General features: G+C 32.8%; 1 protein-coding gene and 2 long non-coding RNA genes across 3 annotated transcripts in view; 2 read left to right on the forward strand and 1 right to left on the reverse strand.

The window, feature by feature from the left end:
• The window catches only part of LOC125052874 (structural maintenance of chromosomes protein 4), a 33,695-nt gene that overhangs the window by 2,640 nt on the left and 5,121 nt on the right, over positions 1 to 25,934 (reverse strand). The window contains exons 3-21 of the mRNA XM_047653923.1: positions 22,196 to 22,372; positions 17,768 to 17,872; positions 16,782 to 16,969; positions 16,231 to 16,371; positions 14,116 to 14,284; positions 13,335 to 13,447; positions 12,190 to 12,402; positions 11,365 to 11,487; positions 10,485 to 10,602; positions 9,441 to 9,643; positions 8,097 to 8,281; positions 7,289 to 7,418; positions 6,257 to 6,398; positions 5,275 to 5,403; positions 4,527 to 4,684; positions 3,615 to 3,753; positions 2,393 to 2,572; positions 1,399 to 1,578; positions 384 to 513 (exon numbers count right to left, since the gene is read on the reverse strand). Coding sequence (XP_047509879.1) covers positions 384 to 513; positions 1,399 to 1,578; positions 2,393 to 2,572; positions 3,615 to 3,753; positions 4,527 to 4,684; positions 5,275 to 5,403; positions 6,257 to 6,398; positions 7,289 to 7,418; positions 8,097 to 8,281; positions 9,441 to 9,643; positions 10,485 to 10,602; positions 11,365 to 11,487; positions 12,190 to 12,402; positions 13,335 to 13,447; positions 14,116 to 14,284; positions 16,231 to 16,371; positions 16,782 to 16,969; positions 17,768 to 17,872; positions 22,196 to 22,372 — 2,923 coding nt within the window. The remainder of the gene's footprint in view (positions 1 to 383; positions 514 to 1,398; positions 1,579 to 2,392; positions 2,573 to 3,614; positions 3,754 to 4,526; positions 4,685 to 5,274; positions 5,404 to 6,256; positions 6,399 to 7,288; positions 7,419 to 8,096; positions 8,282 to 9,440; positions 9,644 to 10,484; positions 10,603 to 11,364; positions 11,488 to 12,189; positions 12,403 to 13,334; positions 13,448 to 14,115; positions 14,285 to 16,230; positions 16,372 to 16,781; positions 16,970 to 17,767; positions 17,873 to 22,195; positions 22,373 to 25,934) is intronic.
• Positions 18,787 to 21,417, forward strand: LOC125052879. The gene is made up of 2 exons (XR_007117504.1): positions 18,787 to 19,006; positions 21,028 to 21,417. It is a non-coding gene; the product is annotated as an uncharacterized LOC125052879 (long non-coding RNA).
• LOC125052877 lies at positions 22,803 to 24,613 on the forward strand. The gene is made up of 2 exons (XR_007117502.1): positions 22,803 to 23,262; positions 24,272 to 24,613. It is a non-coding gene; the product is annotated as an uncharacterized LOC125052877 (long non-coding RNA).

The raw sequence follows: 25,934 nt of genomic DNA on the forward strand, positions 1-25,934 counted from the left end.
GCCTAGAATCTTAAAATTTACATCTAGAACCGATTAAACAGCTATTTAAAATTCATTCACCAATCACCTGATGTCTCTACTTATTTTTTTTTATGGCTCTGGCACGATTTGTGCATTAGCCAGCGTCAAGTATAGGATTTTTTATAATTCGCGCTTGTCTTTAGAAATACGACCGAGTCCTCCTTGTACGGTTTAAGCACTCGCCCGGTACCGCACAACGCTCCCAAAGGCCGAGAACAAATTTAAATTAAATTAAAACTTGCCCGCGAACCGGGAATCGAACCTGGTACCCCTCATCTAGCTGCCACTTAATAAGACCGCTAGGCTATGAGGCCCCTAATGTCTCTACTTGCTTGTATTCTAAAAATAATGTTCCAGCTTACCACTCAAGAAGTCAGTAGTCCTCTTTTTACGCAATTGATCACACAAATTCCTCATCTCATTCCTCTTTGTTGTGATCTCATCCAATTCTGCTGCTCTCTTTAAATATAATTCTTCTTTCGCTCTGAAATCCTAAAAAAATATTTTTTATAATACTTGTTCCCTTTTAAAGACAGGACGTGATCCTTTACTTTATATAAGACACAAATTAGCGTTTGTTTCATTATTTTATGAACGAACCAAGTAACCATAAATAATAATGCTTTCGAAATGTATTGGTTGAATACTATTCGTAAGAGAACTGCATCTATTTTTTAGTTTAAAATATCACTGCTCATGTTTTTCTATAAAACCTGTTTATACTTAAGGTGCAATTTTGATGGACTAAACGGGATAATGGGAGTCAAATTTAGAGTCGAGCCTTAAGGTGAGATTGGCACGAGCTATGACTTCCTTATGTCAAAACCCCACATGTTTTGACACGTTTTGAGTTTGGCATTATATCTGCATTCTGAATCTCACCCTTAGGCCCCAGGGAGCGTTCAAGTATTACGTAACGTATTTTGGCAGGGTGGGGTCCTTTTGTAAAACGTTACGATGCGGGGCGGGGATTAAATTACGCGTTATTGTTAATATTTTTTTCGACTTATACCACATTATAGTAACTAAAGAGTCACTAGGTGGTCACGAAACGTTTCAGTATACTTGGGTACAGTACTGTACTTGAGTACTGAAAAACGTTACGGCGAGTTACATGGGGGGGGGGTCAATAATCTCCAAAAATTGCGTTACGTAATACTTGAACGCTCCCCCATATCACTCCAGTGTCTAAACAAACTTTGGAATTTTTCATCACATTGCCAGAATGCCATTCCTTTTAAGGATTGGAACGCTCTTTTATTGAAATCCTACGTCGAATTGATTCGGAAATACTTCAGAAATTAAAAGATTATTTATTCTAGTACTATTTTCCTACAATAAACTATAATCGAATCTGAAGAGAATAAGTATATTCACCTGAATCGCCTGTAAATTGGGTTTATTATCTCCAATTCTAGCTTTTTGAGCTGTCAGCCGGTTTCTCAATTCATCCACTGAACATTCCTCTAGCTCTTCACTTGCGTGCGTCACCAATGGAGTGGGGCGTGTTATACCCGGAATTTCTATACCTGGATCTTCTAGTTTCAGCGATTTTAACTGAAAATTATCAAACTATTCAATACACATATCGAAAACCGTTTTATATTACACTTTTATTTGTTACTAATATTGCAGAAATGAAAAAGAATACATACTGTTTTGACACAAACAAACAAGAATATAAGCTGGTTTTCTCTGCCATCAAATATTTTTTAACAATACTATAATTGTTATTTTACTTATATATAATAGTTAACATAGGACAGAAAGATAGGGTATGTATCCAACATTATTGCTATTTTTAAACGGCTGATATAATCTTTAGATTTTAAGTCCTTTTAGATTTATATTATATTTATATATATTTAGATTTTAAGTTTAATGGACACTCAATGCCAGAAAACTCGCGAGAGCGTTGCCAGCTTTAAAAAAAATTTGGAGCCCAAATCGAATTGGTTCGGGAATCTTTCAGTGGATGGTTCCACATGGTGGTGCTGCAAACACTGCCTTCAATAAAGCTCAGTTGTTGAACGACGAACGTCGATGTGTACGTAATATTTTGATAAGAAAGCAATAAGATAATTTAAAAGTATCGGGGAAATGTCAATAAAATTGCTGGAAATTAGTTTAAACATACAAATACACACATATAGACAATAATATAGAATTCCTGGACATGACAATAATAGATTTGAGTAGTGGTATAGGAGATAAATAATTGACAATTAAATAAAAACACTATTATATCCATAATCCATTGATGCACAGCCAGGATTTGCAGTTTTTCAGGGTCACAAGCTGGACCACTCGGCCAACAAGTCATAAGATGGTAAAATATGGAAAAAGATAAGAGTACTACTGGATATCTCACCTCTCTGTCCCACTGTGGAGTCTTACTGGTACAGTCCTGTATAGACTTCTCCATTTTACTAACTGCGTTGTTCGCTTCGAGCCTTTCGCTTTTCAGTTTATTCTCCTTTTCCTGCAACTTCACTATGTCCTTGCGTAGTCCGGCAAATTCGCTTGTACCCTCCGTTATTCTCTCACCTAACTGTAAAACACGTTTGAACCATTACCATCATGGAAAAATTTTGATAATTCCGTCAGTTCTGTAATTTCAAGCGTATGCTTGTTATTTTTTTCTAGATAAGAATTAGTCAGTGGTACTTGGTTCATGTTTAAAACAGTTTTTTTTAAATAATTTCAGACAAACATTAAGTATTAGTGAATGTGTGAGTGTGTGATTGGGTGTGAATGCGCATGTATTTGAGAGTGTATCTGAGAGTTGTTATGATCGTGCACTGTGTCTGTGTTTTTGGCACCTCATATGACTCGGTGACTTTTTTTAATGGAACAAAGAGATCGAATCTCATACTACAGCTATAGAACACGAATTTCTGAAGACATTATAATTAGCCACACGGTTATTCTCGAGTTTTAAAGAAACAAATGAACAGCGATTCATTTTGATATATAATTATAGAAGATATACTAACTTGTATTAAAATATGTTTATGTTTAAGTCCATTCCCTGAAACTTCTTAGAGCATGTCACGTGATTCTTTAAATATTTACTTATAATTAGAGAGATAAAGATAAATATCATACAACGTATACATTATACGTTAACGTTACACATTAAAATACATGTTAATCTAAATAATTATCAAATTTTAGTTTGAGTAAATACCACCCAGAATAAAATTGAAGGCTACTAACACAGTAACCAATGCGATAATAAGTTTTATTAATTATTAAAAATTCATTACATTTTGAAACCTTTAAACAATACATTAACAAAAGTGGACTTCATAGTTTAAACCTAAATCGATGAATACACATACATTATACAGTCAAACCCGTTAACGACGACATCGTTTAGTACAACATACCGGTTATATTGACCAAAATCAAAGGTCCCGGCTGAATTCTATTGTATTAGGTTCTTAATAACAACGTCATCGGCTATTACGACTATCGGTTTTTACGACCAAATATGAGTAGTCCCTTCGATGTCGTTAGAACAGATTTTGACTGTAATTCAGAAAAAAATGTAATTAATTAGAGGATTTCATTAATTTTTATTCTATTACCTCTTCAAATTCCTTTTGCAGTTCTGATACATCCAAGGTGAGTTGTTTCTTCTGATTTTTAAGACTCTCCAAATTTTCTTCCGTCTCCTTCAAATCTGTCTCCATTTGTGTTATCTTATCTTTGGATTTCTTTGCATTTCTGAAAAAAAGTAAACTCTATGTCAACAACGAATGTCAATAAAGTTGGAAGTTAAATGTAATTTTTTTTTTTTACTTTTATGTTACCACATGCCTAAGCCAGTTTTACATATCCAAAAAAAAACGTATTAAACAGATAAGCGTAGTAATAGATATTATGTGGGAATCCGTAATGTTTGTTATTTTCAAAACATTTTTTATTTTATTATCTTAGACATATTTATACACTACTGTCATTCAACCTATTATTATAAGGTTTATTTTTTATTTAATAATTATTATAATTACCAAAACACAATATACATAAATGAACTATGAGAAAAAATAAAGCTATATCCCGCTAAATTCTAAGATTTTACTTCGAAATTGTTTCACTACTTACATTTAAAAAATATATTAACAGATTTTTTTTTACACACATTTAAAGTGTCGCTTAAGTTGTGCTTATTTATTAATTTATTTACTATTATTATTTAAGAAGTGCATAAATAATTAACGAAAAGACATAAAATTATATGTAACATTAGAAATAAACTAAAATCTAAAATTAATAGTCATAAATTATGACTCATAATATATATAAGTAGCTAATTATGAGGCAGAAGAGAAATGCTACAAAAAAAAAAATTAAACACTGAACTCATCTGATATCAAGCTCCTCCACTTGACTGAGCTTTTACTTGTGTTAAAGAATAATCATACAATAAATCTGCTTCGCATATCGATTCTATATAAAGCGATTTGTTCCCAGTTGATGTATTTTGCAAAACTCACCGTACACTAGTGTTGATTCCCACCCGTAGCTTAGCGATCTCTGCGTTGACTTTATCGATCTTCTTTCCAAGATCCTCAACTACTTTCTGCAACTCCTTCACTTTGTTCCCAGCCACTGTCGCTATCTGAGCGTCTATCCCGTGTACTTCTTTTTCCACCTATCAGAAGAAATATACAGACCCTATCAAAAATAATTCATTCAGTAAAAAGCGCGAACTACTTTTCGCATGTCGGATGGAAGATATCTTTGATCCAAAACATTTGGATATACCATTATTCAGAATACAATATTTAATTTATATAGAAATTTCAGGCGAGATTTAATATAAAATTGTATTATATTTAGGATATTAAGGCTTTTGCTACACACACACACAAAATAATAATAAAAAAATTGTGCGTGTACACACGTAAGAAGTGAAACTTCTTTATGATCTTATTTTTCGAAAAATGATCTACTATATGCAACTTATAGAAATTCGTTAAATTAGATAAAGTTTAACAAAAGTGTCCAACCCCGATAAAGTAGTTTCACTTCAAAAAAGAAAAATAACATTTTTTTAGAGAATAAGGTACATTATAAGTGTGTATTGTGTGTGTGTTGGGATTGTAACTGGCCCTGGCTCAGCATTATGCTGTGGAGCAGACGTGTTTCACAGCGCTGGCCATTATGCAGACCACAATATATATAACACATATATTGCAAATACACTTTCTAACTATACAAAATTATACAAGATGATTTTACCTCTCCAGCATCGTTCTTAGCCTTGTTAAGTTTATCTTCAGCTTTTTGAACTTTATCTTCCAGTATTGACTTTTGTGCTTCATCTACTTTACAAGAGTTCACCTTTCTCTCTTGTTGTTGAACTTGTTTCTGAAAATGTTTGAACAATATTCAATACTATCTTCTATATATAGAATAAAATATTTATTTTAGTTTTTGTATATAATATTTATGATTATTTTTTAATGACTATAGTAATATGTAGTTAAGTATAATTTTCAAATTACACATTCATAAATTTAAGAAACCTCACAAATACTCGCAACTGTTCGTACGTACCAAGCTTGTAAACATGTAACCAAAGTCAAGTTGTTGTGTCAATTATCATTCTTATATATTTCGATTAAAATCAGTGTGACAAAACTAAACTCCAAAAAAGTATTAGGATTAGACAGGCAGACATTATTCACAAACAACTATTTAAAATCAATACTTTATGTATAAATTGTTTGATAAATTAATATTTTACTCCATATCGCTTTTTAAAGCCAAGTTTTATACAGATAACTCCCAATAATACTGTGAAATATCCTATGTTAGATTGGGGCTCGTTTTCGAACATGTCTATACTACTACTACTACTATTATGGTCTGTATTTTAATATTTTATCTTATGCGAAAAAACTTACTAAGAAAATTAAAGTCTATGAATATAAGGTACGACATTGTAAATAATTAATCGAAACTTGAACATTCATTCATTATTATCACGTGATAAGGAAAAACGTGAATAGCAATCTATATATTTATTTTAAGGCGAATTATACTTAACACGATAAAAATACTCGAAAAAACAATGAAACACCATGTATAGCACTCATAAAACCTAAATAAAAGTATAATGAGTTATCGTATTTAATTACGCAAAATAACTATTAAAAGTTTCTATGACAAATTTTAACTGCGTGTTTTAAGTATTTGTTATGACAAATCAATGAAATACCTGTAAGTTGGGAACTTGTTCCTTCAAACTGTTCAACTCAATTTCTAGTTTATGCAACAACCTCTTCCCCTCTTGAACACCTCCCTGAAGTGACGACAATTTCTCTTCCAAGGTCGCTTGTTCACTTCGTATTTCTGATAACCTAAATCATTTTTATTAGTAACAAGGGAACTTGAGACCAAAGTTACTTAACAGAACATTCATATTTTTACTTTAAGTTAAAACTTATACAAAAACATAGGGTATGCGTCATGATAAAGAGCAGTGTTGGCGTTTGTCTTCGACGTGCGACTCTCATCCCGGAGGACGTAGGTTCGAACTCCGGCTGTGCACCAATTGACTTTCTGTTTACGCATATTGCAGACGCTAGTACGGTGAAGGAAAACATCGTGAGGAATGCCTAACACCCAAAAAGTCGACGGCGTGTGTCAGTGCACTGAAGGCTCAATACCTACTTGACTCTTACAGGAAAGAAATGGTCACGAAACAGATACGGAAATCTGAAAGGTTGTGACTCCATTGGGTTTTTTATGAGTCAAGTTGAGATGATTAGCTAAAGCATAATTATAATAGTTACTAAATATATTTATTTCGAGGATCAGAGGAAAATAAAGCAATTCGAATTTGTAGAATAAGTGAACTGCATACATTTTATTTATAATATATTATAAAGAAAAGATAGAAAATGAGTAAAGATAGTAAACTTAGCCATAATAATGTATGTTTAATTAGTCTGTGGTATAATGTTAAGTCATTATTGTAGATTTAGTCTGTGGTCTGTGCCACGTTAAAAGTGAATAAATTATGTCATAATTTTGCTAAGAAATACTTAGAGTGATTTCTTGCATACCGAAATTTTCCTCGCAAATTCTAAAAAGTCAATGTAATTTAATTATTTTATTGGTCACGTGACAAAGAATGAGCTACTGTCTTTTTCATACAAATTTGATGTGTGTCAAAGTGATTTTGTTTTCTCAATTTTCTATAAAACAGAGGAACAATTATTCAGCAAGTCCATATATTAGTAGTTACCTCTGTTCAGTCCGAGATAACTTCTCTTCAGCCTGCTGAATAACTCGAGGGTCCTGTTCACTGGTGTCTTGCTGAACTGAGCTGGACATCCTTCCCCGGGAGACGGATTTACCACCACCGGACATTGTTCCTGAAAATCGATTTATCATGACTAATAATAAGAAATACAATCTTCACAAGGCCGGCAACGCACTTGCGAGCCTTCTGTTAATTGGTAACACTTAAATCAGGTGAGCCTCCTGACAGTTTAAACCCATAGTAAAATAAAACAAAGGGTTAGTGAACTTTATTATCTACGCTGCCATTATAAAGAAGAATTTATGTGCTTTGGTGTTTGTATTGGATAAAAATATAGTAGAACCGATTAAAACATTCACCAATATAAAAATAATATTTTCAGGCTATCACGAGACGCCTGGCAGATGTGAAACATCGACATTATTTTGTAGACGTAATATGCAGAAAAGAACAGATTGTGATAGGAACTAAATATTTCATAATGATAAAATAAAATATTACGATTTTTTTCCAGATAACGATGACTAGGTATTTATTGAATTAACATTTATTTTCATCAAATACAAAAATTTACGAATTTATTTCAAATCGTGACTACTTAATTCGTTTAATCAGTGACTTCGAAATACACACACCGTACACACTACTGCATATAGACTGTATATATATATATACCATCATATAGCGTGGCGTCGCCACGGCATGCGTCGCCACGCCAGACATCTGTTTTACGTGCGGCTATAGATGTTTCACATCAAAAAATGAAACATAAAACTCAGATAAAAATTACCAGCAATCTCAATGACATCTCCATTAAGCGTTACAACACGATATCTCGTTGCTCCATATGCTATTCGGGACGCTTGCTCCAATTCATTAGCGACCAGCGTATCCCGTAACGCATAATAAAAGGCCGGCAACACACGCTCGTCCCTCACTTGAACTAGATCGAACAGGCGAGGAACGTTTTCTGGGCTGAAATATTTAAACATGCATTGTACGAGGGGTAGCCAATTCTCCTACTTTCTCCTCTTCCCTCAAGAAGCGGGCTTGAATCGGTGGAACATATTTACCGGATCTAGCTTCTATTGATTTCTACCTATTACCGCAGTTAAAGGAACATCAGGGCCTCAGGGGCAATAAATTAAAAAAAAAATTCAAGTCGCCGTGGTATACGATTTTTAAGGGAAGGTTCTATCAAAAGGAAATGTTTGCTTAAAGGTGGGAACTGACCAAAGTTACGAGGTGTAATGTAACATGTAATGTAATGTTACACAGCGAGCATTCGTGCAGTCAGTACGTCGTGTTACGGGGAAACCAGCGAGCAACGAGCGGCTCGTTGCTCGCTTTGAGTGCTCCACCCGGCTGTCGGTTTTTTGGCGAATCCTTTGAGTGTTACGCGGTTCGGTCAGTACGCTCTTTGTCAAAAGTCGTCCCGAGCGCACGCGCGTAGCGAGTAATTACACGTCAATCAATCAATCAATCAAACATGGAGTGGGACAAAGAAAAATATATATTTTTCTATAAAATACAGAGAAGAGGAAGTGTTGTGGAACCCAGCTCATCCAGAGCAAATAAATTCATCAGTTCTTCAAAATCGATCGGAGACATGCGTACAAAGTTTTTATACTGTCTAGTAATCATTTGGTTTTTCAAAGTTGCTATCAATGACAAACCACCACATACGCCTCTGTTTTTAAATAAGTTTAATGTCCAGTAACGTTTTTTCTTCTTCTTAATTTGGATGAAACAATAATTAAGTAGAATCATAGATACCAACGCGTACTTGCTGTCAGCCATCTCGTGAACACTGGCGGCGAAAGCGGAGCACAGACGTTTGACGAGCATGTTACGCCGATTTTAAAACACAGCGTAACATGCTCGATGCGTTACACGCTCGATGCGAATGCTACATTACACATCGTAACTTTGGTCAGTTCCCACCTTTAGAAAATGGATGACATTATCAAAAAGTAAAATGACATTTAATATAATCTGAATTTTTAAAGCCAACAACAGAATTAAAAAGAACAATTTGTGTAGGTTTCATACAAATAATCTGAAATGGTTTGGGGTCAAATTTAAGGGTATAAATTTCTGGGCATTGGCCAAACATAGTGACAAAAATACTCACAAATTACACCTTTTCTCGTAGTATCGTTTCAAATGTTGCTGTTTATCGAGAGCGATAAAAGTTGCTCGTCCAATATCATTTCTTTTTAAAAACTCAACGCACTCTTGCGCAGTATCTACGACATCTACTACAATATTGTCCAACGCCCCGCAACACGTAGATATAGCAACATCGTATTTACTGTCTATGCCGCCGAGATCACCCTGTTAACAATGATACTATTAAACGCAGCCATAATAACTTGCTTATTAAAAAAAAACTTTAGACTGGTCTAGGGTATTTCTTAACTCTGAATCAGAAATACACATGTCGAGTAGCTATTTTTACAAAAAATAATGAAGTCTAATTGTAGCGTCTGAACTAAACTTTATAAGTATATCTATCTCTTTTCATCGCGGTATGAACGTAAGTTGTCAGACAGTGACGAAAGTATACATACATTAAAAGAGTAAAGCAGGACTGATCTTTCATGAAAAAGATAATAGACAAGCAATAATACTGTGCCCCATTTTTCTTTCTAAGAGCATATAATACTAGCTCATACGTTCAGAAATCAGATCCCGTACAAAGTTTTAAGGCCGCTGGTTTTTTATGTTTTGCAAGTCGACTTTTTGGGTTTTAGGCATAGCGGTTTCCTCATGATGTTTTTCTCCTTCGTACGAGATAGTGTTATATGCACTTGGCGCGTTCACAGTACTCACACTAATGCAATTTCACTATACAGTATGTTTAAAAATATTACTTTTTTGCCAAGCTATATATTTTAGTCTACTCTGGTTTTAGTAAGGTTGGGTGGGTTGTAAATAAATAAAAATGTGTCAAATACATATAAATATTATGTGCATACGAGGGTGGATCCAAAAGTTCTAAGCCCGACCAAGAACGTATAAGAGTAGTTTGTGTAAATAATCCTCATTCAGAAGTCAACACAAACATTTGTGTATTTGCATCCATAAAATAGTAGTCATGTGAATTATTTTAAATTTCATGTTATAGTTGAAATATATAAGGAATATTTAAATAATTAAGAAAGAAAATATTTACCAATCTACCAAAAATCCCGGGTAATCTCCCAGCTCGTTTCTCACTCATCAAAGCGTCAAGCACTCGACCACGAGATCTATTAGCGCTCATCGCTTGCTTCGACTCTTCTAATTGACCCCTGTAAATAAACGAATATTTTCACTATTGATTCAAAACTTAATACATTATCTTAATCTTAAATTAAATCTTTTATTGTTAAATAATTGTTTATAGTATTAGGTATTGTATTTTATTATTATTATTATTTAATTAACACACTGGCAGCTTGTAATAAGCTGATGCGCGTGTATTATGGGATTTGGAGAAACTTATCCAGTCTATTTTTAAAGGTGTACACAGATGGTGCACTGATCACACTTTCCGGAAGCCTATTCCATTCGGCCACTACACGGTTTGGGAGAAAGTTCTTTAGGGAATTTGTGTTGTGTTGAGTGGTCTTAAGTTTTAAAGAACTACCCTTCAAATGTGTATTTTCACTTAAAATTCACTTTTACAATTCCTGGAACATTATGCCAGTGAGGATTTTATAGGTTTCGTAAATGGTTTAAATACTTGACGCATTAGAGTGACCCGTAAAGGCAACTTATATAGTCAAATAAATAAATATTATAAAACAGTATTTACATCACATAATTATAAATCATTCTCTGAAATAGTAAAGTTTTTATTTACTTCCAAAAAAATCCAAATAATAATTGTCCAGCCAAAAAGAGACAACCGACAGGAAGCTCATCTGATGTTAAGTGTCATCTTCGCCTACTCGCGGTGCCAGAAGGCCAGTGCGGTAGCGGCCCTTTAAAAATCGGGACGCAGAAGAACCCCTAAATCGTGTTAAAATACCTCAAATCCTATGCAGCAGCACTTAGCACATAAAAAATACCTTAAGGCTCTGGCTTCCGTAACAGTGCTCGACTCCTCAGTCCTCAATGTATCCAACCGGCTCTTGATCTGAGTAAACTCCTTTTCTTGAGTGGGCACCGATTTTGATAGATTACCGCGCATACTAGAAGAAACATATATTATATTTTCAATGATAACAATTATAGCTACACTAGCTAAGTACATCCACAAAAATGTTTACGAAATTCATCAAATAAAAACCTATCATCGGTTAGTCTTAATATCTTAATATATATAAATTACGTGTCAAGTTGTTTGTCCGCTATGGACTCCTAAACTACCGAACCGATATCAATCAAATTTGCACACCTTGTGCAGTTTCATCTAACTTAAAAGGTAGGAAAGCTCACAAGTCACATCTCAATTTATACCCTCAATATTATTTTATTGCAAAATATTTGTTTATTATTTGATAGTCACAATTCTAACAGATAGCGCTGTGTTGAAAGTACCAACGTTTCACATAAGCTACAATTCAACGGCATAACCACCAAAAAGCATGGTGGACCCCATGACTGGTGTTGCCCTACCGTTTCCCTTGAAAAGGGTACTACTATGTAATATAACTAAAACCTTAGCCACAGCAACGCTTGGCCGGTCTGCTAGTTATATTATATATTAATATTATTATAAAAAGAACGGCTGTAATTCACACTCTTTTAAAAAAAGTCATCGGTATAGAAATGGCCCGATTTGATATGTTTAAAGGAATTCACTCGGTGCCCTTAGCGTTCCTTGTCTATGCCTATTTGTACGTTCCAACGTACTGCACGTTAGACGCCTGTTAAAAAAATATACAACTTACATCTTTTTCTCTTCCAAATCAGTGACAGCTTTCTCGTATGCTTCCCTCATTCTTTCCAATTTCTCCGTTTCCTTCAGCTCTGTACTTAAGTAAATTTTAAGCTCTGACTCAGCTAATTTAAAGTTTTTATTCGCTTCATCTACAATTTTCTTCAATTCGATTAACTTCGATTGCAATACGTCTTTCTGCTCTTGTAGGCCTTTGGTTTTTTCTCTGAAATTTAAAATTCGAGTTTATATAATCTATCTATCTATATATATAATAAAGAAAATGGTGTTCGTTTGAGGCTCAATCACGCCTAAACCACTGATCGTATCGACATGACACTACCACCATTCTTTCCTAGATGGTTTATGGCTATTTATTTATTAATTCCAACGTTCCTTCATTTTTTATTGCTGTTTTACTTTTATAAAAATTTATCCATACGGACTTCACCGCGGAAACATTCGGGGAGGCTTCCTAGAACCTCTAAACGTCAACATCTGTTAAAAACTCGATTTTCGAAATATTTCAATTTTCTTAGCGGGAAGTTAAAAAGAAGAATAATAAAAATATGAAAAAAAAATAAAATAATGAAACATAAAATTTATTTTAATTCGTCCAGCAAAGCTGGCGCGAAATGGCTAGTTTGATATAAAATAATAATAACTAATTCCGATAGTAATTTCATATTCACAATACAAAACAGAAAACAAATGCATGAAATAGAAAATAATCTAACTGGTAAACACAATTTCGCCCAGATAACCCGGACGTAAATAATCTAAACATTAAAAAAAGGGTTTGATAAATACATATCATTAATTTTGGCTGGAAAATTAATAGGTTAAAAGTTTATATAGAATGTACTAATTTTGAAAGATAATATATAATAAATATTAACTAATATAGTAATGTAGTGTGTACGTAAATATATTAATTTTACCCTAGCTAAAGAATAACTATAAAATTTGTCTTTTCATGTATATAAGACCGAGTAAAAGGTCATATAAACTAAAATATGAAGAAAGACTATTTTTGTACTTCTTGCTAATCTACAATTGCCATCACACATTATATAAGGAAATATGTGTTCTTTGGGTAAATATTTTGTTTAAATCATTTTCTATATATATCCGATGAAAAATAAATATTATCTTTACCTTACTCCAGCCATAGCTGTTTGGAGCTCATCTTCAGCCTGCTGCTTGCTGTTCACATGTTTCCCTAACAATTCTTCACAATCTTTTATTTCGCGTTTATTTTTTTCGGGAACCTGAAATAAAGTAATGTAATTTTTATTAGGATAATTATCTTTGTCATCTGATATATTAGAAGCACAATAATTATGGTTTCTATGTTGCTAGGCAAATTAAAGATTATAAGGTATATAGCCTAGGGTACCGTCATGTTTTTTATTTCAACAGATTATTTAGACTACCTAATAAACGAAAGACGAGGGAATACTCATTATAAAACGTCGATTAATTAGTTATGTTTCGTTAACTATGTTATTTCTATATAGTTAGAACTAAGCTAACTAGAAACTTTAATCTTCGCTTAATAATACTGAATTTTAGCGTAATTATAGTACGCATTTCTAGTAGATTATATATTTGGTCTTCCTGTGAAAATAGTTATCAATATTTTAATACTTTTTTTATAGGCGACTATATAGATATTTAAATAAATCTTTGACGTATAAATAATTTTAAATTGATAAAGAATTTTAAACAAGAAACTATAAGATAGGTTGCAATGTGTGACCTCACTCGACTAACGATAGCTTCATAGGTCTCTAGTTAGTTTTTTAAATTGAACCTTATCCTTTAGCTTAAGATATTCAAAGAACTACTCAACGTTGCCTTCACTTAGGCAATTGTTTAAACCAATAGGCTAATCTCATGCACAAAAAAATAAATAAACATCTAAAGAATAACTCACCAATTCCAATTCAATCAATTTTCCCTTTTCAGTCTTCAACATTTCATCCAAATTGTTTTTCTTTTTATTCCCTTGAGTTATGTCAGCTTGAACTGTCACTTGCTTACGTTTTGACATTTGTAGTTTATCTCCAATTTCATCTTTTTTCTTTTGCATGTCATCATACTGTCTGAATTATATGTATTTATGTTACTAAATATATTATATCTGTCTCCTATATACTTCGTAAAAACTTTAAAGGGTCATCAAACGTTTTCAAGTCGAATAATGATTGTAAAAAAAACTCTACTGCATAATACAGATATTACTCAATTAACAACAAAAGAATATTATCCTAATCATCGTGAGAGCTTTAATTAGATATAAATTCAATTCTAATCATGTAATATATGGTTTGTATTTGAATTGAACCTACTTTCTACTAGTACTTTAGATTTATTTATTATCTTTATTAATCTGTATAGCGTTATCGAATAGGCTACCATACAAAAAAATATATGTATATAATTATTATTATTATACCTTCTGTACAAAAGACAGAATGTGTTGAATGAGTGAGGGTGTGAGAAAGTATGAATGTGGTTTTAAACACTAAGGATTGATCACTCATTCGAGCGTAGAGAATACTTATTTCTAATCATTCTACCCATATATGAGAGCTTACAAGCTATATCTTTAGCCTTTTTAAATGTATTTTTTAGCCCTTTTTCGTCTTTTATTGAAGACGTTTGTATGTCTTTTTAATGAAGTCTGTGTATTTCATATCATTAATAGACATTGCTATAAAATTTTATATTGCATAGATTAAAAACCCTTGCAAACAAATTACCCAAAGTTTCTTATCAGTAATTATGCTTACGTGGTATCTTAAATAACGTGAAGTAAATAAAATCGCAAGCAATTTTATCGCTCGTACCATTATTATTAAAATTTCATGGTATAACGCTTTAATAGTGCATTTATAGATTAATAGAAAACGAAGTCTGTTAAACATCTCATAGTTTTCTTAGTGGAAAGACAGAAATGTCTTATTACGAATAAGGAGAAACACTATTATTATTACACTTAAACCACACACACACACATATAATTTGTAAATAATAAATCTTAATATATATAAATCTCGTGTCACAATGTTTGTCCTGAATGGACTCCTAAACTACCGAACCGATATCAATCAAATTTGCACACCGTGTGTAGTTTGATCCAACTTAGAAGATAGGGTAGTTTAAATCTCAAATTATAGTCGCAATATTATTTTATTGCAAAATATTTGTTTATTATTTGATACAATTCTAACAGATGGCGCTGTGTTAAAAGCGTTTCAACGTTTCACATAAGCTATCTACCTTTCACATACGTTCTCCTACCGTTTCCCTTGAATAGTTTACTACTATGTAATATAACAAAAACCTTAGCCACAGCAACGCTTGGCCGAGTCTGCTAGTAACATATAAATTGTAAATAACACGTTTATAAGGTAACTAACTGCCCCCGCGAACTTCGTTTCTCCTTTGGGATTTTACTTAGCCTACCTTTTTAGTACATACCAACATGGAACATTTTGCTATGCTACCCCAGAGACTGTTCGGTTCTTTGGAATGAAAACTTTTTAGGTTTTTCTGTAAATTGTCTCTATATGAACCTCAGAGTTCAAGTCATAAGATTTTAATTAACAAATAAAAATAGGGGTTGATCGTAGAGGGATGAAAATTAAGGGATATAAAAATGTAATGTAATGTCTTAACATTTAGGGATTTGAAACATAGATAGTAGTCGATTTTCAGACTTACTGAATATGTATTAAACATTTCATAAGAATCGGTCGAGCCGTTTCGGAGGAGTATGGGAATAAGCATTGTGACACGCCTAGTCAGATTGTCGTTGACACATTCCAGCTGGACTGTCAGGAACGCACCAAGCCTGTGTCTATTCTATTTCTTATATAATTTTATTGTGTTATAAAAAACAAAAACTTGATTATAAACTCTCCAGAAGTACGTCCTCTCTGGTATTTTTCTAGAAATCAATCAAGAAGATTGAGCCCTAAACTTTTGTTTTTTAATCAATAATAGTGTATAGGGTAAAATAATAAGGAATAAAAAATGTACTCACTGTGTTCCATTTTTCAATTCGATAGTTTTATCGCGCAATTCTTGTTTCACTTCAGCCAACTGATCATCTATTTTGCTCAAACTCTCTTTCAGTTCATCTAACTCTTTGTTCTTGCTCTCTATTATTTTGTTTGTTTCGTGTCTGAATGGTAATATTATTTGTTTGAATATTTTTTTAAAATACGTAATATAATGTTCAATGATTGCAGACGACGCCGCTTCTATTTTGGCCGCATTATATTAAAGTTAATTATTTATTAATAGCCACACCTACAGGGCTAAATATAAGAAAGAAGTTTCACAAACTAGAACCAATATGTGGCCTCGATAACAGATGCGGACGGCGTGCACAAACATAATACTTATGATATAATTATTTAATTTACATAAAATACGACAAAGCGTCAAGTGCTACCAGAGTATATCTCCAATAAGTTGTTGTTGTGTAGTTGGGCGGTCTAAAAACTTATCTACAACAACTATATCTACTTACAAATTACCGTTGCCGTATCTGGACTTGAATATACGACCTAGTACGGAATAAATACTTACATATACTTCTGCAACAACATATTTCTGGTCCTCAGTGCTGTGTTAGTAAGTTCCATTAAATCCACGGCCTCTCTCATTGGCTGCTCCAATCTTTGTTTCTCTTGTTCCACCAATCGGACCCTGTTTAATTTGTCTTTTCGCATCTCCGTGTATTCTTCCACCTTTACATTCAGCTTTTCTATTGGCTCCTACAGAAATGAACGAAAACTTTAAGCTAAGAACTCGTTTTAAGATACCAGATCTTTTAAGACATTTTTCAATGATTGCACACCCCTAAGAAATCAGAAAACGTTAATTGATAACATTACATCATAAAAAAATATTGTAAGAAGTTTTTGACGTACCTACATTTAATATCACTAACTACCACCCTAGCAAATATTAGTAATCTATCTTTAAAAAAAATTATTTGACTTCGATCTAAAAATCATATAACCGTACATATTCTATACATATATATATATATATATATATATATATATTCTTATGTAGTGTTACATGTTATTTTGTGTTCTTTATTGTCAATTATTTATGCACTTCTTGTACTTTACTCTCTGTAAGTGTTTCTCTTTTAATTGTTCCATATTAGGGTTGCCTGGAAGAAATCGCTTGTTAGCGATAAGGCCGCAATAACTTATGTAACCTGCTTTTTTATATGTAAGTATGTTTATGTATAAGGTAACGAAGTGTGAAGAAATAAATTAAAAATATATATACATACCTTTTGTTACAATTGTATAAAGTCTAGTCTTGCACAAGATCGATAATGTTTATTTACATTATGTCATTTTAAACATTGCATGACCAAGCTCAGTATGAATATGAATTAATTCGTGATTTTTAGAAATTTGATGATGAACTGAGCAGAACTTTAAACTGTCGGTTGTAAGCGGCGGACTTTTGCGATTTGAAATGAAATGAAATGAATAGAAGCCCGTGCCACGCTCGACGTCATTATTATGACACCTTATGAAAGAAAATTCTACCTTATATCTCGATGTACCAACAATATCTTCTAAATACTCCAACATTCCTGATTCATGTTCGGTCTGACCTTTGGGTTTCATCATAGCAATTTGTTCCACTTCGCCCTGTAAATATAAGAATTACACATGAGAAATATTATATTTCCTGTGACATCCTTAAAAATATCTATTATTAAAATTTTAATAAATAATTTTAAAAGGATAAATTCAGCAAGAACCATAAAAACTCAACGAATACGTATGATCTCAGATAACACAAGATAGTCCAAGCGCCGGGGGGTTTTTTTGCAATGTACTAGAGAACGGTTTTTTTGGAATATGTTCAGGTGTGTCCCTTGAATGTCAATCCAAGTTAGCGTCATGACTTAAGGTGCGCTTCAGCCACCATCTTGAAAAACGCGTTTTGTCGAATATCTCGCGAACCGCGCATTGAAATCGGTTAAGTAGTTTAGGAGTCCATAGCGGACCAACAACATGACACGTAATTTATATATATATATTAAGATTATCTTGTAGGTAATACAAAAAATTTTAGAAGAATCAATGGTACGTATCTAAGTATTTTAAAAACATAACTTTTTAAAAAGTTTCTTAACCAAACTTAATCATAGTCGTAGAATAGTGATAGATATGACAAATAGTAAACTTTACAGGCCAGCCATTCCAAAATAATATAATCATGATTAGTGTTTTTGTCGTAACTTTTTAAATTCATATTCTGCTATTATGAAAATTGGCATACAAGCAAACAAAAGGGTTTGTTTAAAACAAAAAAAATAATAACATTAAATTACACCGTTTTCTAGAAAAATCACATGCGTATGTGCGTTTATCACATCTGTCACTTTACCGACTGATTAGTTTGAAACTTAAAACCCATTTTTTTTACTGTAGCCGTAATATTTAGTCAATGTAGTATCCAAAAATGATAAAAAGTGGATTTTGGATTTTTTTTCATTTCCAACATTGTTCTACGATCATGACGTTATGTATGTTACTTGTTAGTATGACGAGCGAAATGAATACTGACGAAAACGAGGGCTACACGATCCCCGTGCGTTTTGAGAATAAATAATCGATTTCAGTAATGACAGCCATGACTTTGGCATAAGCAATTTCACGCTGATATAATAAATTATAATTAATATAATATACAAATCGAGACAGTATATAAGCCACGATTCAATCGGTAAAATCGTATTATCCAATCCAACAACATGAAGCTGTTTATATTGTGTGGTAAGTTTTCCTATATTTTCAAAATTTATGGTGAAGCTTAATCTTAATATATATAAATTACGTGTCACGTTGTTTGTCCGCTATGGACTCCTAAACTACCAAACCGATTTAAATCAAATTTGCACACCGTGTGTAGTTTGATCCAACTTAAAAGATAGGATAGCTTACATCTCAATTTATACTCGCAATATTATTTTATTGCAAAATATTTGTTTATTATTTGACAGTCACAATTCTAACAGATGGCGCTGTGTTGAAAGTACCAACGTTTCACATAAGCTACAATTTAATGGCATAACCACTAAAAAGCATGGTCCCCATCCTACCGTATCCCTTGAATAGTTTGATACTATGTAATATAACAAACACCTTAGACACAGCAACGCTTGGCCAGTCTGCTAGTTTATTATATATTTCTTTCTATCGAAACCCAGAGGCATGTTGGTTCCGTCGGTGACGTGCGCTCCATGTCTAATAGTGCAAAGTATATCTATTTATACCTAGTCCAGACATAAGTTCTGTTACAAATGAAAATGCATTTTTTAAATAAAGTAATGTTATTAAAATTTATACCTACATGTTTATTAAAGTCTCAGCACAAAAAAATATTCTATTCAAAATGGCCACCTTTGGCTTTTATACAGACCTTTAATCTGTTTGGCAACGAATCTATAGATCTACGCACGGGAAATTTCGACACTGCTTGCTCCAAACATTTTTTAAGAGACTCAATGTCGCCGTGTCAATTAGAGTAGGCAATGTCTAAAACTGACCATAATTTGAAGTCTAAAGGGTTGAGGTTTGGGCTAAATGAGAGCCAGTTTTCAGCTCTTTTAAAGTAGTTATGGCCAGACTAATTAATTAAGCTGTATAATCATTTATTAAAACCCTGTATTATAAAACTAAGAATTACCTTAAAAAAAATCCGCGCCATCTGTCGATAACTTCATCCCTGAACTGAACTAAGCGCCGCTCTAGAGGCGCGGTCAACTAATTTAAAAAAAAAAAAAATTGGCGCTACAACCTTTTTAGGTCTGGGCCTCAGATTTCTGTATCTGTTTCATGATAATTTGGTAATCTAATAGGCAAGTAGGTGATCAGCCTTCTGTGCCTGACGCACGCCGTCGACTTTTTGGGTCTAAGGCAAGCCGGTTTCCTCACGATGTTTTGCTTCAACGTTCGAGTGAATTTTAAATGTGCACATAGAAAGAAAGTTCATTGGTGCACAGCCGGGGATTGAACCTACGACCTCAGGGATGAGAGTCGCACGCTGAAGCCACTAGGCCAACACTGCTCTTACACATCAATGTAAATCAGTAAACAATTAGACACCGATTTTTTTTCTAAAATTTTACATGTGTGTGCTCGCTCCAGCATAGAAGGGAATCTAACTTGTGGGGGTGCAAAAAAGACATATCATAAACACCATGACACCAACTATTCCGAGTACTTTATAAATGATACATGTATTTATAAATGATATGTATATTGTATAATGTATATGTGCGAAAATTTAAAAGAATGCATATGTTAAAATGCGCTCATTTATAACGTACCAATACCATTTTATTGTATTTTTATATCAATAAATAAAATAATAGTCCTTCTCGGTTATTGTTCGATTTGTTTTATTAAACGTAAAAACGAACTTAACATGATCTTCATGTAATTTAAATTGAATTTGGTTACGCCAATTACGGCCGATGTTAGCCTATTATTATTCTTCAATAAAAATACGACGCCTTTTTTTGATAAAAACTAATAAATCTGGAAAGACAATGTTTGATTTGTTCATAAAATCAAACCAAATAAAATCTACTCCCCTAAGTTTTCCATGTACACATATTTGTTTAACCTTTTTGGCTTTTCATATTAAAGTCCCAAATCTTTTTTTTAAATGATTGCTACATAAATTTAATACGCTCATTTTGTTTTTTTTTTTATTTAAATACACTGGGCCATTGTTTTTTGAGGTTAGACCTTTAAAATTGCGTAAAAAATGAATATCTGCTTTTTTTCAGCTTTTCTCCTGATCGTTGGTGTAGCAGCGAGCACTGAACTTTTTTGCATGTGTCACCCAGAACCCGACATATGCGCAAGCAACCATATAACATATTCGGGAGTATGTGACATGAATTGCGACGCGCATAGATTAGGAGTCAAACTCTACGTCTTACACGATGGGCCATGCTAAAACTACAGTTCAGAAATAAGTAATTAAATACTATCATTATAAAAATTATATTTTATTAAAAACAAATATTTATTAGATACAAAAACATCATATTTTGTAAATTTCATTAATTTGTTTTTGTTTAGAGTAACTATACTGCGGTAACAATATGTTATCGCAGTATAGAAAAGATAAGATCAACGAAAATAATACAAATGAGTAAAAGTATTTCTATTTATTATTGTTTTTCTTAACTCTATTATGAAACCCAAGAAGTATCGACCATCCCTATATCTATGAACGACGGACGTCGAGGTGATACGGATGGTTCGTATTCTGCCTTGACGTCCAATGATGAAACTCAGCTGCAGGTATTAGTCCGAACTCCTCTGAACACTCCATGGTAAATGCGGTAGAATATGCAGAGAGATTCCACATCACTACGCAACGGTTAATAAACAAGTTCATTATGCCGGCCATACACACTACGGTCTAACTGAGAGGTAATCTGTGCAAGTATACCTGCGCAGGTCAACCGAATAATGGTAGCGTGTATGGGGACGTTCCGGTGTATCGGAGCGGTCTTCAGTTCTCTTTGCGATGACATCGAATGTGGACGATGACACGCTGGCGTTGCTAGGTCTTGCTTTAATTTTGAAGAAAAATGATAAGAAAACCAAGCGAAGAAAGTGGTGTAAGCATTGGTTATTGGTTATTGGAAACATATAGTCATGTTAATTTATTAAATAAATTGAAACTTTAACTATTATTATTACTATTTAACCGAGTACTATCTTAACAACCTGCGCAGGCGACCGGAGTACACGCACACACGCACAGGTACACCGTACGGTGTCACTAGAAAGAATCGATTTTCGATCTTGCGCCGGTCGCCTGCGCAGGTTCGAAAACCTGCACAGGTCTATTCCCACACACATTCCGGTCTACCTGCACAGGTGGACCTCTCCGGTAGACCGTAGTGTGTATGGCCGGCATTAGGTATAAAAGGTTGTTACCTGTAAGATGAGAAATCGGTTGTGGTCCAAGTCAATTCCATGTGACCTCAGCATCCTGGCAACTTCCTTAAATTGTACTCGCCTTCCATTTAACGTGTAATAAGATGAATTATCCCTAAACGCCGTTCTTGACACTACGATCTCGGTGTTCGGTACTGTTGTGAATTCATCGCCCTCCTGAAATGAAGATTGATAAATGTATTAGGTCCATTAATATTTATTTATATTCTTCTGTCCATTTTTTCAATACCTCTTTATTTTCTAAAGGAAATATTATTGCCTAAGTAAACGTAAATTTTCACATTTATTAACGTATATATATTGCCTCTTATTAACAAAACTTTTACACATTTAAAGAAAACACTTTTTTAACGGATTGAAGCTATGTATTATTATAATTTAAGTAAATAATACATAACTATTAGTTTGTAATAATACATAGCTTCAATCCGTTAAAAAAGTGTTTTCTTTAAGTATATAAATTAATTGAGGCTAAATATAGCTTATATTATGTCATTATATTTATACCAATAATACTTTAATGATTATTATTTAAATACTTTAGCGATTGCAAAGAGTAACGGAAGATTTATTAAGCAATTTCCCCTTCTAAGCCATTGATTTGAGTGCTGGCAGCAAATATAAATTAGATTAGATGCATTTATTGACGTTCATAAGTGTGTTATCTATATGAATTAATGAAATTTTGATTTAATAATACGAGTTTAATCTATAGGAATAATTAATTTTACCATTCAAATTAAGCCTAAGTGTTTGTCAGTGTTGGACTCGTTTCAAACCGGAGATTTTATTTTTGTTATAATTCTGTGCAAAGTGAAACATAAGGAGTTAAAGAAAAACTATAAAATATTTATTAAAATGTATATTTAATATGTATGAAAAATCAATTAAATCTATATAGGCCATAAACGTAATAATGAAATTTACGGACTTATGATTCAGCATTAAAATTGCGTAAATCTTTCAACTCCTATAAAAAGCAAATCTTTTTTAAACTTGAGCCAGTAGACATATTCACACCAAAATGAGGTTGATTATTGCTTGTGGTAAGTGTAATAAGTGAATTTTGTATTCCTTTAGTGTCAAACTATATCAGTTAAATTAAGATTTATAGGTATTTAAATACAACTCTTTTAAATAGACGGATTATACAATAATCCAACAATTATTTCACAATTGCTATTTTTTTCAAGAACAATCATCAAACATTTCAGAATTAGAAAATTTTGTTCGTAATTGATGTTTTTATATGAAAAAAAACTTAATTCTTTCGCTATATAATTTAATATCCAGTTAAAACGATCTGATTATATTAAAAGTTTATTTATATATACTTTAAGAATACTTAGAATATATGATTAAAAAACTGTTACGTTTAATAGGTACGGTTAATTCTTAATTTAATTATCTTATACTTTAAAAAGAAAATCGGTAATTCATTTGTCACATGCAGTTTTCCATGCAAATATAATATAAATCGGCTTGATTGTAATAGAAATATGACCGGAAAACTGGCATGACTTAGACCCAAAAGCTCGACAGCACAGGCACAGAATATCAAGTCTTACCCATAAGAAAAAACAAATGACTACGAGACAGATACACAAAACCTGAGGCCAATATAAGGAGTTGTCATCTATATATATATATAATGAAAATGGTCTTCGTTTGAGGCTCAATCACGCCTAAACCACTGATCGTATCGACATGAAAATACCACCATTCACCGAAATTTTTCCTAGATGGTTTATGGCTATTTATTTATTAAATTCCAACGTTCCTTCATTTTTTTATTGCTGTTTTACTTTTATGAAAATTTATCCATACGGACTTCACCGCGGAAACATTCGGGGAGGCTTCCTAGAACCTCTAAACGTCAACATCTGTTAAAAACTCGATTTTCTAAATATTTCAATTTTCTTAGCGGGAAGTTAAAAAGAAGAATAATAAAAATATGAAAAAAAATAAAATAATGAAACATAAAATTTATTTTAATTCGTCCAGCAAAGCGGGCGCGAAACGGCTAGTATTTTCATAATTCTTTAATATTTTCAGTAACCATCCTCGGAATGGCTAGAGCTGCCTTGGCAATGTCGCCGTTTTGCACTATTTGCAAACCAACGTCACCAGTCTGTGGGAGCGACTGGAAGACGTACAGCAGTGAATGCAGCTTGAAATGCGAAAACCTTTACAACTCGAACCCTCCAGTGGTTATATATAATGGCCCGTGTGAAGATCTACTCCCGAAACCGGACCCCATTAATCCCTACCAACCCTGCAATCCGCTAGATATTTACAGCCCATGCTTATTGTTGGGTGCTCATAAATCACACTAGAGCAAAATGAAATATTAAAATGGAATGTGTATTTTTTTATTAAATTTTAATTTTACATTTATTTTGACAATATTTGAGATCATCTGGTCATGAGGTACATAAATTACATTACGGCCTTGACTCCCGCAATTTGGAATTTTAAAATTACGTCTTAATAAATAAATACTACGAATTATGTAGATATATTTAAATAAAAGATAGTTAATTCCAACTTTGCCTTGACATCATGGGAGAATTAGGATCGAGACTTAGGGTTAAGTATAACTTATGTATGTCAAATCGAGAGTAAGACTCTGAAACCGAAGTTTAAAAACAAAAAAAGGACATGAAGGTATATCGTTTAGGAATTCCAGTTACACAAGAGTAATACACAGTTTCTTTACAATATTTTCTAATTTCCGAACAAACACGTCCGCACATAAAAATATATATTTGATGAAGCCGGTTTTCATACACCCAACTTCAGAATTTCAGAGTTCAGAGACTAACGCTAATCAAGTCAGAGTAAAGACTTTAAGACATCGGTGATAAAATGAAAGACTCTTTCATCTTCTGTACGATTTGTTCTATTTATTAGTTACTTCTACACGTACCTTCTACATCTTCTTGATTTGGAGAAAATTAAAAATAACAACAATATTTACCACAAACGATTTTAAAATACACAATTATAACTTTGACACTCAAGGCACATACGGCGTTTTGATTGCGTATTGTAAGAACGTATTAAAAACAATTGAAAGGTTTACTAAAAACATTTTTTTTTATTTAACTAAGAAGACACATTTACATTTTTTTTAAGATAATGCACACAGCTCCTGCTCTCATATTATTTACAACGAACTGTTTGTATCACACGCTAATTCGTCGTTGATGAATAAAACACGAACTTTTTTGTATATACTAGCTGACACGGCGAACTTTGTACTACCTACTATCACCAAATTGTCACACTCAACATTACAATGTGCCTTGATTTGTTGTATATTTAAGTAACAAAAAGATTCACATAAATATTTCACAATATATACATATGTCAAGCTTTATTCTTTATTGACATTATAAATACTACCTTCAAAAAATCTAAAATACGCCATTATCCAAATATTGTGGATATATCTGCATTCGAAACCTTTATTTTAATGTTATTTAATTTGAGAGAAGAGTTTACCATCGATGGGTTAAACAATTAATGTATGACAGTTACGAAAATCATGGACACTTTGTATTAGATTTTTTTATTTTATTTTTCCGTCAATGGGTTTTATTAGTTATTGTGCAATTCGGTACGCAGACATCAAAACTAAAACCATGAAAATAAGCCAGCCGTTCTCGAGTTATAAGTGTTCGAACAAACCCAACGAAGCTGAGAGAGAGAGGAA

The sequence above is a fragment of the Pieris napi genome, chromosome 10, assembly GCF_905475465.1.
Source record: "Pieris napi chromosome 10, ilPieNapi1.2, whole genome shotgun sequence".
Lineage (NCBI taxonomy): Eukaryota > Metazoa > Arthropoda > Insecta > Lepidoptera > Pieridae > Pieris > Pieris napi.